General features: G+C 41.3%; 1 protein-coding gene across 1 annotated transcript in view; it reads left to right on the plus strand.

Moving 5' to 3' along the window:
- BMP5 (bone morphogenetic protein 5) overlaps nucleotides 1-18,484 on the plus strand; it is a 411,248-nt gene that overhangs the window by 210,648 nt on the left and 182,116 nt on the right. The window contains exon 2 of the mRNA XM_075338449.1: nucleotides 11,227-11,419. Within this exon, the coding sequence (XP_075194564.1) occupies nucleotides 11,227-11,419 (193 nt within the window). The remainder of the gene's footprint in view (nucleotides 1-11,226; nucleotides 11,420-18,484) is intronic.

Below are 18,484 nucleotides of genomic sequence, written 5' to 3' on the forward strand. Positions count from 1 at the left end.
CGACAGAGAGAGAATAGAGACCGAGAGGGAGAGACCGACTGACATTAATCGCATGTTTCTCAAAACACTGGAAATGAGTGAGGTCTCACAATGTCGGTCAATCTCTATGATTGACCGACATTGTGAGACCTCACTCATTTCCAGTGTTTTGAAAAACATGCGATTAATTTATTTAAAAAAACGAATGTCACTAGGATGGTGTCAATGCCGGTCCGTGTGACATGCTTTTTTTTCACGCTCCCATAGAGTTGCATTGGAGAGACTCGCACGAGAAACTCTCCAAATAGCAGCCTGCTGCGATTTTTTTCTCAGTCTGATTTGGACTGAGAAAAAAAAAATCACAGATGAGAGCTGATTCATTGAATATCATGTGTCCGAGTGCAATGCGAGAATTTCTCGCATTGCACTACTGCGAGAAAATCGCAAGTGAGAAGCCAGCCTTATACTTTTCCTCTGATTCTTCCACTCTTGTTTTTGGCTTTCTATATCTATTAGGTGACGTGCACATGTTGAAGTAAAAACCTCACCAAATTCACGTGGCTTTCAATAAATTAAGTTACTTGACTTTTTTATGTGTTTTTGTTACACTTTGGCTCTTGTCACTTTTTGGTACATCATGGTTCAAATAAAGCATATTTGTTTTCGATATTCCCTGGCATTTGGCTTTTAAAAAACTTTGTTGATATACCCTTCTGTGGATTACATACATTTTCATTGTGTTTCTACAGCAGAAAAAACACTAAAAACACATGTATTTTTTACCTGCAGATTTTGCTCATCAAGTGCAATTCTATGGGAAAAATCTGCAAATAATAATCAATGTATGCTCAAGACAAATGGACATTGTGGATTTGAAACACATAGTTACTTAGGTTGTAAAAAAGACCTAGGTCCATCTGTGCAACCTTCATACATACCACAGATCAATTTGCATAGCGTAAAAAAGAAGCACAATGGGCAGAAGATTTCTATAAATCCCATCCATTTTGCTGGAACTTCAAGGGCCTGTGCACACATTGTGGTCTTGATGTGAGGATTTTATCATGTTTGTTCTACATAGTTTTTTTTCACAAAACCTGAAGGATTTCCTGATGGCACCAATGTGAATGAGAATCCTGATGTCTCAATCACACGTTGCTTATTTTTGACTTGCGGTTTTGGTGCAGATTGAAATCTGCAGCATGTTAATTCTTTCAGAAATTTTAATGCAGATTTCACCCATAAAAATGAGTGGGGAAATCTGCACCAAAACTAATGCAAAAAGCAGCGCATAAAAAATGTGCATATTTTATGCTGCAATTTTTCTTACCAAGAGATGCAGCAATGGTCTAGAAATTTCTGTCCTAAATACCATACCCCCCCACTTTTGAAGAAAGGAAAGAGGGATAAAGCATGCGGTGCATGCAGTGCGCCACGGCGGATTTTGACCATGCCCTTAGCCACACCCCTAGCCACACACATTTGGCAGTAAGGGTCATTCATAGTCATAGCAGCCAGAATTTTTTTATATTTATATGTGTCACTATATGACATGTTGCTTATTTGTGCCTATAAAGCCGTGTTAACATGTTGCATAGATTCTGTTTCTTTTTGTTTCTGTCTGCACCAAACTACACAATAACAATCTTCTCTGATTATTCCATTTTTGCTGCATTTTTTATGCAGAGAAAAAAAGCACCAAAACCGCAGAGATCAGAGGCGTCTTTTCATGGAATTACTGCCACTTTGCTTGGACAGATAAACACAGCAGAATTTATGTGCAAAAAACCAGCAGAAAAAAAATGCAGCATTTACACTACATGTGAACATGGACTAATTGTCCAAGCAAAGTGGATGAGACGTTATGAAATTCCCCCCCTTTTGCGTCTAAAGACGCTGCTGAACTTTGCATTTTTTTTTTCTTTATAAGCTTCAGGATTCACATCTGCACCAAAAAATACAAGAAATACATGCAGCCAACCTGCTCCTGTCAGAAGAGTGTGCTTCTGTGCCAGGTGATGCAATGCAAGACTCGCGTGTATTCTCTCACAAGTGTGACTCCAGCCTAATAGAAACGCCCACTTCAGGTTTTCGTTTACAAAGAAAAAAAAAATCATCAAATACTCAATGTTTGAACGTGGCCTTACTCAACCATAACACATTAATCGTGATGAACACATTAACCCCTTAACGACCCATGACGTACTGGGTACGTCATGGATCGTGTGCCGGTAAACCCCGCCCCCTGCCGCCGGCAGGCGGTGGCGATCCGCGCACATATCAGCTGTTATCAACAGCTGACATGTGTGCCTGCTAGCCGCGGGTGGAATCGCTTCCACCCGCGGCCATTAACCCCTTACATTTCGCTGCCAAAATCTTGGCAGCGATATGCATATGGGCGCCGCCATGACAGTCACTTACTCCGCCCCCACCGGAAGTCACGTGACATGATCACGTGACTTTCGGTGGTTGTCATGGTAGCACAGGGTCATGTGATGACGCCTGTAGCTAACATGACTCACTTCCTCTCAATTCCGGAATACAGCCGGCATTGAAAGTGAAGCAGCAAATCTGCAGTTCTCAGCTCTGTAGCTGAGATCTGCAGATAGTGCAGAGCGATCGGATTGCTGATCGCTATAGCCCCCTAGGGGGACTAGTAAAATAAAAAAAAAAGTTTTAAAAAATAAAAAAACCTAAAAGTTTAAATCACCCCCCTTTCACCCCATTGAAAATTAAAGGGTTAAAAAAATAAACAATACACACGTATTTGGTATCGCCACGTTCAGAAATGCCCGATCTATCAAAATATAAAATCAATGAATCTGATCAGTAAACGGCGTAGCGGCAAAAAAATTCCAAACGCCAAAATTACGTTTTTTGGTCGCCGCAAATTTTGTGCAAAATGCAATAACAGGCGATCAAAACGTAGCATCTGCACAAAAATGGTACCGTTAAAAACGTCAGGTCGAGATGCAAAAAATAAGCCATCACTGAGCCTCAGATCCTGAAAAATGAGAACGCTACGGGTTTTGGAAAAAGGCGCAAAACGTGCACCACGTTTTTTGGACAAGCTTGTGAATTTGTTTTAACCCCTTAGATACAAGTAAACCTATACATGTTTGGTGTCTACAAACTCGCACCAACCTGAGGCATCACATAGATACCTCAGTTTTACCATATAGTGAACATAGTGAATAAAATATCCCAAAAACTATTGTACGATCACACTTTTTTTGCAATTTTTCCGCACTTGGAATTTTTTTGCCGTTTTCCAGTACACTATATGGTAAAACTTATGATTTCATTTAAAAGTACAACTCGTCCCGCAAAAAAAAAGCCCTCATATGGCAAGATTGATGGAAAAATAAAAAAGTTACGCCTCTCGGAAGAAGGGGAGCAAAAAACAAAAACGCAAAAACGGAAAGTGCCCGGGGGCTGAAGGGGTTAAGTTATTTGCATCTAATATTGGGGCATTTTAGTCCAAATATATGTCTAATCTGCTCTCAATTTAGTTCCAGTTGCACCATACACATCTGCCCGGCAGCATTTGAGTGCTTTTCGTTCTGTATTTTGATACATTTATAGCGGTCATTTTTTTGATAATGCACTCTAGCATGGTGTAAGGTGTTATCTATATACAGTAGGTAATACCTGTCATTGTCATCATGGCTGTGATGCTAGTGAAAAAATATTTAAAAAATTATGTGAAAAGAAAAAAGTTTGCATACTGTAAGAATAATGCTAGAATTTAGGCCTTTCTTTATGCAGATAATTAGATGGAAAATAAAAAGGAAGATACTCACACAATTTATAAAGATATATGTCATAAAAGCATGAAACACAATTAATTTTCTGACTATACACTCTCTTAAGATCTAGTTTTCAGGGTTGCATGGAGCTTAGTGGTCTGTCACATTTTACTATAGTTAACCTTTTCTATATTATAATTCATGTAAAAGTTCTTTTCTGGTGTATAAGAAAGTTTTTCTTCAAACTAACATTCTGCTTCGTTTTTTTTTAAGCCGGCACATTTTTTAAACCACAAAGGTTAAGCTAACATGTAATATCCTGAATTCTATCTCCTTCTATAAAAAAATAGTTTCAGCTTTCCTTCATCTGGGAATTTCACTTATTTTATTATCAATAAAATTCCCATTTAAGTTATAATGCGTTTCGCTCTACAATTTTTACACTAAATCATGGCATTCATCATTTGGTGCTATGGTATTTAGAATAGGTAGACAGGGTATGAAATCCTCATTTTTGTAGTATAAAAATCTACATTCCACTGAATTTGCTGTTTAACATTTATTTGTTAAATCTGGTGCAATAAGGCTAGGTTCACACTACTGTATTTTCTCCGTCCATGAAAAAAAGTCTAATTATGCTAATCAGACTGTGATCAGAGTTTGATCAGAGTGGGATCTGTTTTTCTTGGAGGTGGAAAATAAAAAAAAGTTTCTCTTTTCTGTCAGTCATTGAACATCTGAGTCATCCGAATGGGTTCCTATTTTTTTTTTCAGAGTTCCATAGACTTGATTGGCCGAGCACCATCCAATTCTTGGAGACAAATTGTGCCGAGTGGTCTGAGGAAAAATTCAGACATGTCTCATTGAGTAGCAATGGTACAGCAAAAACTGTGGAAAGGAAGCGCAAATAGGGTCTTACCTGGGTATACACCAGGTTATCAAAAGGTAATGAACTCACCTTAGGCTATGTGTCCACGTTGCTTTTCCCTACGTGCAGTTCTAAATGCACGTTTTGTCCTTAATTGAATTAGCCAAAGTTGCCTTTTGCAGAACTTTAGCGCTGAAAACGCATGCGAATTTGCCGCGTATTTGGTGCGTTTTTAGCGCTTTTTAGATGCTTTTTCAAATGCACTTTGACACGCGTTTTGAACATCAAGACAATGATAAATAAAGTTACAATAGTCAAACAAAATTAAAAAAGAGAAAAAAAAGGGACACAAATACTTGTATGAAAAAAAAGAAAATAGCAAGATTTAATAGAACTATAGTGGTTATTTAATAAAAAACGGAAATATAGCAATAAAATTATAATTTTCTTTACATAAATTGTCGGACTATGTGTGTGTGTAAAGGGACATATGAAATAATTATTTTGATGTGCAAAAAGCATGCGTTTTATTAGTCCAAAACGCATGTTTTCTGCACCTAAAAAGCAGGTAAAACGCTGGAATTTTGATGTTTGTTGGTTACTCCCTGCTCCTCATTGACTTCTATGTTATCTAAACGCACCTCAAATGGCAAAAACAATTGACATGCTGCTTTTTAAAACGCATGGTTTTTGCCACAAAATATGCAAATTAAACGCAGCATTTTGAACTGCATGGTGGGCACAGGAAAACCCTATTTTCCATAGACTTTGCTGGGAAATCAAAACACTGCCATTTGGGCACTAAAAAGGTGCAGTTGAAAACGCTGCAGAAAAGCATGAAAAAACGCACCGTGGACACAGGGCCTAAGAGGGTTGTGGTAGTCACAACACCTATAATCACGTAGCAGATATGGCGCACAGCCGCAGCCCTGAAGCGAGACAATACGTAGAATATGTAGGAAAGTTGAATTTATGACACGCTAACATCAAGATGCAAAGCTGATTAATTCATCTCTTTTATTCTTGTACAGGTCTACATGTTTCAGAGATTTCAATCTCCTATATCAGGACAATCAAGAGAAAATAAACAATCACAACAATGAACAATTGTTCATTTTCTCTTGATTATCCTGATTAAGGAGTGGATGTGTTAGCATGGCAACTTGCTGATAACCCCTTAGGCTATGGGGTGCTTCACACACAGCGAGCTCACTGCCGAGATCGCTGCTGAGTCACGCTTTTTGTGACGCAGCAGTGACCTCATTAGCGATCTCGCTGTGTGTGACAATGAGCAGCGATCTGGCCCCTGCTGCGAAATCGCTGCTCGTTACACACAGCCCTGGTTCGTTTTCTTCAAAGGCGCTCTCCCACTGTGACACACAGATCGCTGTGTGTGACAGCGAGAGAGCGACAAATGAAGCGAGCAGGGAGCAGGAGCCGGCGTCTGACAGCTGAGGTAAGCTTGTAACCAAGATAAACATCGGGTAACCAAGGTGGTTACCCGATATTTACCTTAGTTACCAGCCTCTGCAGCTCTCACGTTGCCTGTGCTGCCGGCTCCGGCTCTCTGCACATGTAGCTGCTGTACACATCGGGTTAATTAACCCGATGTGTACAGCAGCTAGGAGAGCAAGGAGCCAGCGCTAAGCAGTGTGCGCGGCTCCCTGCTCTCTGCACATGTAGCTGCATTACACATCGGGTTAATTAACCCGATGTGTACTGTAGCTAGGAGAGCAAGGAGCCAGCGCTCAGTGTGCGCGGCTCCCTGCTCCCTGCACACACCGCTAAGCGGTGTGCGCTGGTAACTAATGTAAACATCGGGTAACCATACCCGATGTTTACCTTAGTTACCAGTCTCCGCAGCTTCCAGACGGCGGCTCCGTGCAAGCGCAGCGTCGCTTGCACGTCGCTGCTGGCTGGGGGCTGTTCACTGGTCGCTGGTGAGATCTGCCTGTTTGACAGCTCACCAGCGACCATGTAGCGATGCAGCAGCGATCCTGACCAGGTCAGATCGCTGGTCGGATCGCTGCTGCATCGCTAAGTGTGAAGCTACCTTATGTGCGCACTTTGCTTTTTACCTGCTTTTTTGCTGCTTTTTCAACTGCAGCGTTTAATGCCAAAATGGTTGTGTTCTGCTTTTCAAGCAAAGTCTATGGGAATTTGGGTTTCTTGTCCGCACTATGCAGTTCAAACTGCAGCCTTTTTGTTGCAGAACTTTGGTCAAAAACTCATCTTTGCAGGGCAAAACCCAAATGGCAAAAACAATTGACATTTTTTCCATATATTAAATGAGTGGTGTCATTTGAAACCACTATTCATCCCATAAACAGAAACCCTCATATGGCTATGTGAACAGAAAATTATTATTTCTATTAAAAGAAAGGAAGGGAAAAAACGAAAATGCAAAAACTTATTATCGGCAGTTCTTAAAAGGGTTAAGACAATAATATAGAAACATGAGCTGTGCTTGTGCAAAAAAAAATTCTGCTAGCAAGTGGAAATTTAGTGCTGAAATCTGGTGCAGATGATTTCAGCACCAAACGTGCACCTGCTGGCACAAAAATGCGGCAAAAATCGCGGAAAAATAACTGTGGCAAAACCGCGGCAAAAAAAATGTCAAAACACCGCGTTTTTTGGCCAGGAGGTGTAGATTGGTTGCAGGAATATGGTGTAAAAATTTCAGCACCAAATTTGTATCTCTTGGCGAAAAAAACTGTGATTTTTCTGCTAAGAGATACAGGTCTGTGAACTCAGTGACCTCCACCTGAGGTCAGGTTGCCTGTGATCACAGGTGAAGAACCGTGGGAACCTCCAGCTGTGACCACAAATGACCTGAGTGATGTCACCACTCATTGCGCAGCTCATTCATTCTTTGGAGCTCACAGAGAGTGGTCGTGCTCTATGGTCTCTCTCTGTGATATTCAGATGTAGCAGAGCTGAAGCGGCGTGGGACCTCTTGTGGATTACGTCGGACCGGGAGGGGTGTGTTGGGGGTCAATAAAGTCGTGAAGAAGGGTGTTTTTCTTTGTGTCTTGTTTATTTGCTGTTATTTACAGGTTTTTGTGATGCAGGTATCTGATATACGCCTGTGCCATCACAAACCTAGGGTTTAGTAGCAGCTGTGCACCGCTATTAACCCCTGCTATTACCCCGATTAGCACTGCATCAGGTCACTGGGAGACGGTATTACATCGGGATTGTCACATCTAATTGATGTGGCAATACCGGGCGGCTGCGGGCTGAGAATATACCAGCCAGCATTATCATGACTGGGGATGAAAACTGGGGGGGGACTGCACGTCAGATTTTTTTTTAATTATTTATTTAAATAAAAAAAAAGCCGCATGCGAGGGACTCCCGCGTGTCTGACATTGCAGCACAGCTGCACACGTCTGACAGGAGCGTGCATGTGTTTCTAGGCAGGCTGTAAAAAAAAAAATTCCTGCCAGCAGGTGGAAACTTGGTGCTGAAATCTGGTGCAGACGATTTCAGCACCAAATGTGTACCTCCAGGCAAAAAAACGCGGCAAAAAAATGCATCAAAACACCACGTATTTTGCCAACAGATGTAGATTTCATGCAGGAATATGGTGTAAAAATTTCATCACCAAATTTGCATCTCTTGGCAAAAAAAAAAAAATTCTGCCAGCAGGTAGAAATTTAGTTCTGAAATCTGGTGCAGAAGATTTTTGCACCAAATGTGCACCTGCTGGCAAAAAAACGTGGCAAAAATCAAGGAAAAATAACCGTGGCAAAAACTACGGCAAAAAAATGCATCAAAACACCGCATTTTTTTTGCCAGGAGGTGTAGATTGGCTACAGGAATATGGTGTAAAAATTTCAGCACCAAATTTGCCTCCCTTGGCCCAAAAATAATACAAAAAAAATTCTGCCAGCAGGTGGAAATTTGGTGCTGAAATCTGGTGCAGATAATTTCAGCACCAAATGTGCACCTACTGGCAAAAAAATTGCGGCAAAAATCACGGAAAAATAACCGCGGCAAAAACCGTGGCAAAAAAATGTGTCAAAACACCACAGTTTTTTTCCAGGAGGTGTAGATTGGATGCAGGAATAGGGTGTAAAAATTTCAGCACCAAATTTGCATCCCTTGGCCCGAAAATAAAAATAAAAAAAAAATTGTGCCAGCAGGTAGAAATTTGGTGCTGAATGCTGGTGCAGACGATTTCAGCACCAAATGTGCACCTCCTGGCAAAAAAGTGGCAAAAATCATGAAAAAATAACCGCGGCAAAGAATGTTTCAAAACACTGCGGTTTTTTTGCCAGGAGGTGTAGATTGGATGCAGGAATATGGTGTAAAAATTTCAGCACAAAATCTGCATCTCTTGGCCAAAAAAAGGTGCAATTTTTCTGCTAGGAGATGCAGATCTGTGAACTCAGTGACCTCCACCTGAGGTCAGGTTACCTGCGATCACAGGTGAAGAACTGTGGGAACCTTCAGCTGTGACCGCAAATGACCTGAGTGACATCACCGCTCATTGCATAGCTCATTCATTCTTTGGAACTCACAGAGAGTGGTCATGCTCTAATATATGCGGCAATACCGGGAGGCTGCGGGCTAGAATGCCAGCCCCCAGCCGCCGTTATCTTGGCTGGGGATGAAAATTAGGGGGAACCGCGCGTCGTTTGTTTTTTTTTTAATTATTTATTTAAAAAAAAAAAAGACGCATGCGGTTTCACTGGAATCACACTTGCAAGGGACTCGCGTGAGTCTGCCATGGCATCATCTGGAAAAGCCTCGCACGTGTGACTGGATACACGGCACAGATACAGCCCGACAGCTGGGGCTGCAGCCGCGAGCTATATCTGTGCTACCGATTGTTTATTTTTTACCACCATGCTGACCCGCAGACACTTGCACTGCTTTCCCCACCCATCGACCATCCTGGCGCCTGTGATTGGTTGCAGTCAGCTGACACACTGACACTCAGGGTGGGGGCCTGTCTAGCTGCAACCAATTACACATGCACGTGGGCGGGCAAAACAATGAATATTGATTTGTTTGCTGCAGAAGGTAAAAGCGTAATCTGGAAAGAGTGTGCCACCATGAGAGCGCCTCGGTGAGTATGCCACGCTCATTCCTACCCCCCTATCCCCTCCATAAACGTTTTTAATCTCCGGATTCCGGTCCCCATTGACTTATAAGAGCATCGGATTCCAGAGCGGATCGGACTCTTTTTAAAATCTGGCAGTGATCCGCCGGTCCCGGATTTTTGGTCATTCGATCAGCTCTAGTCTTGAGCTGATGTTTCTAATGGTACCACTTTTGCGCAGATGCTACGTTTTGATTGCCTGTTATTGCTTTTTGTGCAAAATTTGCAGCAACCAAAAAATATAATTTTGGCATTTGGAATTTTTTTGCTGCTGATCAGATCAATTGATTTTATATTTTGATATATTGGGCATTTCTGAATGTGGCGATACCAAATGTGTGTATATGTTTAGTTTTTTTAACCCTTTAATTTTCAATGGGGCGAATGGTGGGTGATTTGAACTTTATGTTTTTTTTTATTTTTTTAGTTTTTCAAAACTTTTTTTTACTTTTTTTTACTTTACTAGTCCCCCTAGGGGGCTATAAGGATCAGCTGTCTGATCACTCATTAATTTCTCCCAATCAGAGCAGCACTGAAGAAATACTCACCTCTTGTAACCTGCAGTACTCAGCTGCTTGTTACAGGACCTGAGTCATGTGAGCTACATGAGTCATCATATAACCCTGTGCTATCATGACAAGCATCGGATCCACATGATCACATCCCGAGACTTCCGGTGGAGCCCGGTGAGTAAACCTTTACAGCGATCACCATTAAAATGGCGCTGTCACATTTTGTCAGCGCCATTTAACGGGTTAACAGGAATAGGTGGATAACGATTCCACTCGTGCCTGCAAGGCACACATATTAGCTGTACAAATCAGCTGCCATGTGCATGGATCACTGCCGGCAGCCCGCAGCAGCCGGCGGGGATTAACAAAACGACCGCTAGGACGTAACTTTACTTCCCGCGGTTGTTAAGGGGCAGTTTTTAATGCTGTAAAAGAGATATATTGTTTTAAGATTTCTCAGGAAATAAGGAATATATATATATATATTATATAAGAAATAGAAGTCTAATGAATAAACCAGTACTCATATATCTGACAATTCAGACATATATGGTGGAATATTGACCTCAGTTTATGACATTTCCACTTTCAGACAGACCAGATTGGTTTTAGTATGTTTTACAGTTAGAGTGGGGGAGATGGTATTAATCAAATATGAACTGCAGATCTGTTGGAGATTGGGATTTTCCACAGAAGTGGTTCCTCCACACCACAAGGTCCTCTTTCACTTCTACCTTTTCCTTGCCTGTGTCAGAAACGGCTTTAATGGAATGAACCTTTTAGCTGTTCCAGTATTATTTCCAGTTCCTCTGCATTTTTTTCTTTTTCGTTTGAAGTGAACATTATTTCTCCTTTCACCTGGAAGCTATGTCTGGATTTGTGGTTTTGCTGTTTACCCACTGTCATACATGGCTGCCAGAATGTTTTCATTTCTAAGCCATATAAATTTACAGTTAATCGTTGACTACATTTAGGGTTCACTCCTGGAATTTTCTTTTTTCCTTTCAGTTGAAAGAGACAAGGACTTTTCACACCAACGGAGGCACTACAAGGAATTCCGATTTGACCTCACTCAGATCCCACATGGTGATGCTGTGACAGCAGCCGAGTTTCGGATCTACAAGGATCGAAGCAACAACCGCTTTGGCAATGAAACTCTAAAGATTAGCATTTATCAGATCATCAAAGAACATTCAAATAGGTAGTAGTAAAATCAATTTTAATTATTTCAAATGCTCTGCTTTCATGAACAAAACTGCATTGGGTACTCTTCAGGTGCTTATATCATATTCAATTTTTTTTTTTTTTTAATGTTAAAGGAGTGGTTCACCCCTTTTCATTACTGGCCACATAGATATTATGTTGGGAAACAATGCTTCTCTCGAATACCTTGTGTTGCCAACACTGTCTGTGAGAGGTGCTATTGCAGTCTGCTCACGTTTTTTGCATGACACCTGGGCTCCGTGACCTCTGGGATCTGTTGATGTCACATCAACTGAGGCGGGCCCCAGTCCCCGTAAGTGACTGGACTGTGGGTGGCGTTTCACCACTCATCACAGCCCAGCATCACAGCCTGCATCTCCCTGCTCCCTACTTCACTACAGAGCCCCCAAGCAGGAGTGATGCTGGGCTGTGACGAGCGGTGAAACACCATTCACAGCCCAGTGACTTATGGAGACTGGGGCCAGCCACGGGGATGTCAGGTCAACAGGAAGTTGATGTGACATCACTGGACATCAGAGGTATTGGAGCCTGGGGGTCACGCGATGGGGAAGAGGGAACTGCAATAGCACCGCTCACAGGCACTATTGTCAAGACAATGTATTTGAGAGAAACCTTGTTTCTCAACATAATATTGATGTAGCCAGTAATGAAAAAGGGTGAACCATCTCTTTAAGCTGATTTTGTATTGGTGTATCTCTTGCAACCCTCTTTGGTCCTACTGAACCTTACATAGATCACAATAGGCTAGACTTTAATTGTTATCTAAAGTTCAAATTAGCCATGCCTAGGGGTCTGTATAGTGTGGCTATAATATGGATGATTAAGTGTGGCTATATTATTGCTGTATGAAACTCGAAGAAGTAAACCTGCCAGCAGAATCATGTTGCTCAAAACATGGGCAGGATGAATTGCATACTGGTTGCATTACTGCAGTCATGTACGCTTTATTATAATACTCTGTTTTATTCTAAATGTAATGAAAACGTAGAGGGGAACATACTTCTTGGATGATTAGTCCAAGGGAGGTACTCCCTGCCGTGGCTTCTAGAGATTGACAAGTCTATCCATAGATGTGTTTATAAGGAGAGATCTGTCAGTCTAGTTGAGTGAGTGAGGGAGAAGCTGCAAGAGACCTACCCCTGCCTAGTAATCCAAAATGCGTTGACCTTGGTTACCTTTCAAACTATATTTTTTCTGAAATGTGTTGTTTCAAAGTAAAACATACATGGCTGAAATAACACACAGTGTCTGATTCATGCTGCCCATTGTTTATGCAGTATACATCTGCTATCATGTTCTCTTTAAGGAAAATAACTACTTTCTAACAACAGCAAATCATTTACAAGTCAGATTCCCACCAGTCTTGAATGTGTCTAAAATCAGCATAGAATATCACTCAACACCCCTATTAATCAGCTGTTAGCAGGTCATGTGGGGGCTAAATGTAAAAAATGTACAGAGCCCGAACACATCAGATCTTTCCATGGTGTAGTGGCAATTCTCAGATACTGCAGATTAGATAACGTTGGAAGTGAACAGGAGCAGATCTGCAGTACCTGAGTATGGCCACTACACAGTGTACGTTTTGGTGTATCAGATCCATATATTGGTTATTTCTGGTGATATCCTTTTTCGTTCTCTTCTTAAATTCTTTCTACATCTTTAAAAAAATAGTATCAAGTACCAATGTAGTTGATGCACCTTAACTAACTTATTATGTCTCAATTAAGGCTGTACGATCAATAGTGCGGCATTTACACATATAGGGCTTATTCAGACATCCAATATTTCCAATTGTGTGAAAAATTAAATCCTTATTTTTATTACACTTTGATCAGAGTTTGATCAGCTCTTGTTATGAGTGTCATGAGTTTTTCTGGACAAAAAAAAAAAAGTTTCAGCACCTTTTCCATTCTGAGAGTCTGTGAAAAATCATATATGTGAATGGTCCAAGTTTTTTCACATAGGCTGAGGCCACATGGGGATTACTGCGAGTGTTCGCATGACACTCGGCTCATGCTTGCAGCACAGCGGGAGCCGAGTGTCATGCGAGTGTCATTCGACTGTGGTCCGATCGTGCGATCAGACCACAGTTGCAGAGGGGAGGGCCGGCGGTGCGGACGGGAGGGCCGATGCTGCGGAAGGGAGGGCCGGTGCTGCGACGGAGATGGAGAGATTGATCTCCCTATCTCCTCCGTTGCCGGCTGATGCGAGAATCGCACTTCTCTAGTGCTTCACCTGTGTAACGCGAGAGCAATGCCATGTTTCTCTCGCCCCATAGACTTAAATGGGTGCGAGTGAAACAAGCTCACATTGCACCTGCAGCATGCTGCGACTGTTTTCTCAGTCTGATTAGGGCTGAGAAAAAAATCATTTATGGGAGCGGGCCCATAGAGTAATATTGGTCCGAGTGGAATGCGATTTTTTTTATCGCATTCCACTCGCTCCGAATTACTCGTCGTGTGTGCTAGGCCATACTCATAAACTTGCGTTGCTGATTTTGATTCGAGCATTAGATCAAAATCAGACATGTCTTTGTGATTATATGTAAATTGCACAGTACGTGAAAAATCACAGACATGCGAATGGTCCAGCAGACTATCAATGGTACGAGTTCTATCCGTCAAAACCACATACAGTATTCGTGTTCAAAAATCAGACATCTAAATGAGGCTTTGGAGAGAGGATACCTGTGCATTGGCGTGGTAGTGTTCACAATAAAAGAAAATACAAACTTTTGTTTAGAAAGTGATTTTACTTTGGAAAGGTCCTAAAAAATATGGTATTGCTGCATGCAAAAGACAATAAAATGTATATATTATTTAAAGATCAAGGAAAATTATTTTAAAAAAATCGAAGGCAATAGTGAAATTGCTTTTTTTCTGTCCTCCCTAAAAAATAGTAAAAGTCAATAAACAATTTATATGTATCCCACAATTCAATGATTGCATTAATAAAATTAAAAGCTATAAGAAAAAATAAAACCTTCTTATTGGTCATGGTTGAATTGTTGGCATCTTTGAAATTGATCCAGAAAATAAAGTATTTCTTTCTTAAAATGACTGAAAATTACACATTTGCTATACACATGTTTATTTCCTTTCTGTGTATTGGAAGAACACAAAAACACAAAGAAAAAAAGCAAACAGGACATAATTTCACACAAAACCCTAATAATCTCCTGGGGAAGATTGCTGACACCTTTCCAAAAGAGTGTTTATAAACAAGTTTGTTTCAAACATGTGATGCTCAATCAAAGTCACCTGGGGCAAGTAACAGGTGTGGACAATATGGAAATTACACATGAAGCCATATAAAAGGGGGAGAAGTTGACTCAATGTTTGCACTGTGTGTCAGTGTGTCACACTAAGCATGGAGTACAGAAAGAGAAGGAGAGAACTGTCTGAGAATTTAAAAAACAAAATTATTGAAAAACATCAACAATCTCAAGGTTACAGTCTATCTCTATATGGTGCGCAACGTAACCAATAAGTCTACAACCAATAACAATGTAGCTAATATTTCTGGACAAGGATGGCAGAGAAAAATTGATGAAAGGTTGTAATGCATGGTAGTTCAGATGGTGCATTATTTAGCAGTGTCATTTAAGTTTCAAAAAATTCAAGTTGTCCTACAGACATTTGAATGAAATGAAACAGGAAACCAAAAAAGGACCCCTTTTCTGACACCAAAACATAAAAAAGCTAGACTGCAGTTTGCCAAAATATATGTGAGTAAGCCAAAATCTTTCTGGAAAGTGATTTGTGGACAGATTAGACCAAGATAGAGCTTTTTGGTAAAGCACATAATTAAACTGTTTGCCAAAAATTGAATCAGGCCTACAAAAAATACAACACAGTACCTACAGTCAACTATGGTGGAGGTTCAAATATGTTTTGGTGTTGTTTTGCTGCCTCTGGCACTGGGTGTCTTGACTGTGTTCAAGGCATCATGAAATCGGAAGATTACCAAAGTATCAGAGAGCAGGGTTTGCATCCTAGGTCATGGGTCTTCCAGAAGGACAATAATCCCAAATATACCTTAACAAGCCCACAGAAATGGCCAACAATAAAGCGCTGGAGAGCTCTGAAGTGGTCAGCAATGAGTCTAGATCTAAACCCCATTGAACACCTATGGAGAGATCTTAAAATTGCTGTTGGGAGAAGGCACCCTTCAAATATTAGAGACCTGAAGGAGTTTGGAAAACAAGAGTGGTCCAGAATTCCAGTTGAGAGGTTTTAGAAGCTTGTTGATGGTTATAAGAAATTACTGATTGGAGTTATATTTTCAAAAGCTTGTGCATCCAATTATGACATTGAAGGTGTTAACAATTTTTTCTGGCCCATTTTGGGAGTTTTGTGGGAAACTATAGCCTGCTTTACACGTTGCAATTTCGCATATGATATCGTATGCGATTTGCAACGCCCCCATCGTATGTGTGGCACGTTCAATTTGTTGAATGTGCCACACAAACGATTAACCCCCGTCACACGTACTTACCCGTCCATACGACCTTGATGTGGGCGGCGAACGTCCACTTCCTGGAGTGGGAGGGACATTCGGCGTCACATCGACGTCACGCGGAAGCCGGCCAATAGAAGCGGAGGGGCGGAGATGAGCGGGACGTAAACATCCCGCCCACCTTCTTCCTTCCACATTGCCGGCTGGAGCCGCGGGATGCAGGTAAGATCTGTTCAATGTTCCCGGGGTGTCACAAACTGCGATGTGTGCTGCCTCGGGAACATTGAACAACCTGACGTGCAATTTGTCAGGATTCAACGACGTGTATGCGATGAACGTTTTATCATTCAATCGCAATCGCATGTAGCTATCACACACTACAATGTACCTTATGATGCTGGATGTGCGTCACTTACGACGTGACGCCGCCGACACATCGTACGATATATTGTAGCGTGTAAAGCGGGCTTCTGTCCAATTTACCTTTTTCCCCTCAAGTTTTTGTGTTGTTTTAATACAGACAAATGAAATAGATGTGTATATCAAAACATGTGTAATCAAAATAATTTTCTGGGAGAAAAGGTTTGCAAATAAAATCAGGTGACTGCCATGCACATTAAACTCTCCATTTACTTACATACGAGTTTTGAAATTACACACAACAATTATTTTTTTTTTTAGATTCCTTATAAGGAAAATTGCGAGAAATACAAAAAAAAAATCATCATTTTTTTTTAAAGTAGGTTCATGGAAAAATAGTAATTTTCTCTAGATTAAGTACAATGCTTTTTGTAGCAGCAAGACAAAACACCATATCACAAGGCATAAATGATAACTAAATGACTTGGTGTACAAAGCATTGACATTTTGGATTGATGACCAGGAATATCCCCAGATCTCGATCCCATGCAGCATTTTTGGTCAATTCTGAAAAAAGTGTTTGGATAAATAAAAGCACAAAATTTATAATAAACTTCAAGCACTAATTAGGCAGCCATCAGTCAGGATTTTGACAAGAAGCTGATATTCACCTTGTCAAGATGAATTGCAAAAGACTTTAAAAATAGAGGGCAGCTCTGTAAAGATTAAGTCTTTGTATAAACTTGATGTGTTTATCAATATTAGTGATGAGCAATCATGCTCGCCACTAGAGATGAGCCAGCCTCCAAAGGCTCGAGTTCGGTTCGTCGAACGGAGGCCGCGTTCGAGTTCGGTTCGGTGAACCGTTCGACGAACCTCTCGAACCCCATTGAAAACAATGGGAGGCAAACACAAACACATAAAACCACAATATAAATGTACATATACAGTTAAAAAACATTGCCATAACACTTACAGGTCCCTGCGATGCATCCTGCACTCTGTGTCCCGCCGCTTTTCCTTCCGATAATCGCTGCGTCCTCCCGGTAACCAGCACTGATGATAGGACCTTCCGTGAAGTAAAAAAAAGCATGTGACCAGTCACATGTCTATTATCTCATTGGCTACAGTCTGGTCACATGGTTATGATGTCATGCTAGGTCCTGTCATTGCACTCTCTGGTACGCGGTGATCGTTCCAGTATCTCCATATACCGGCGAAATGCTCTGGCACATGGTCGACTCCCCGTTCTGCTTCCCCGTTCTGTTATTCACCAGCTGCCACAGTCGTGCAGTAAAATAAATAAATAAATAATAAAAGAAAAATGCGGTTCCCCCATATTTCATACCAGCCAGGATAAAACCACACGGCTGGAGGCTGGTATTGTCAGGATGGAGAGTACCACGTTATTGGGAGCCCACCACCCTAACAATTTCACCCAGCAGCCGCCCGGAATTGCCGCATCCATTAGATGTGACAGACCCGGGGGACTCTACCCAGCTCATCCCGAATTGCCCTGGTGCGGTGGCAATGGAGGTAATAATGAGTTAATCATGCCAGGCGTCTCCCCGAGATATCGTCCATGATTAAACTGAAAGTGAAAGTAAATAAACACACAATGAAAAATCCTTTATTTGGAATAAAAGACAAAAAAACCCACCCTGTTTCACCCCTTTATTAATCCCCAAATACCCCTCCAGGTCCGACATAATCCTCACGACACTGTCAACTCTGCTCCCTGAAGATGCAGCAGCGCCGTAGAACACCATCGCGCTGTATCAGCTCCACGTAGCAATGAAGTGAATCATCATCAATGAAGTTGTCAGCAGAGACTTCAGCACTGCAGACTTCAAGATTACCAAATGTTCCTATCTTTAGCAATAGAGTCAGTAGATTAGTAGATAGAGCGCTCTCCTCAGAAGCATTAGGTTGCGAGTTCTAATCCCAGTAAAGAATATATTTATTTTTTTTTTTTATTTTTAATTTTAAATTATAATTATTAGATATTTATAATTATAATTTAATTTAATTATGCACTGAGGGGAGGAGCCGGACATCAGCTGTGAGCCGCGGGACACACCTCTAAAATCGGAGCAGTTCACAGAATGAGGCTGCATTGCTCTCTCCTCTCTCTCTTCTTTCTCTCTCTCTCTCTTCTCTCTCTCTTCTCTCTCTTCTCGCTCTCTCCCTCACTCTCTCTCTCTTTCTCTCTCTCCCTCTC

The sequence above is a fragment of the Anomaloglossus baeobatrachus genome, chromosome 3, assembly GCF_048569485.1.
Source record: "Anomaloglossus baeobatrachus isolate aAnoBae1 chromosome 3, aAnoBae1.hap1, whole genome shotgun sequence".
NCBI lineage: Eukaryota > Metazoa > Chordata > Amphibia > Anura > Aromobatidae > Anomaloglossus > Anomaloglossus baeobatrachus.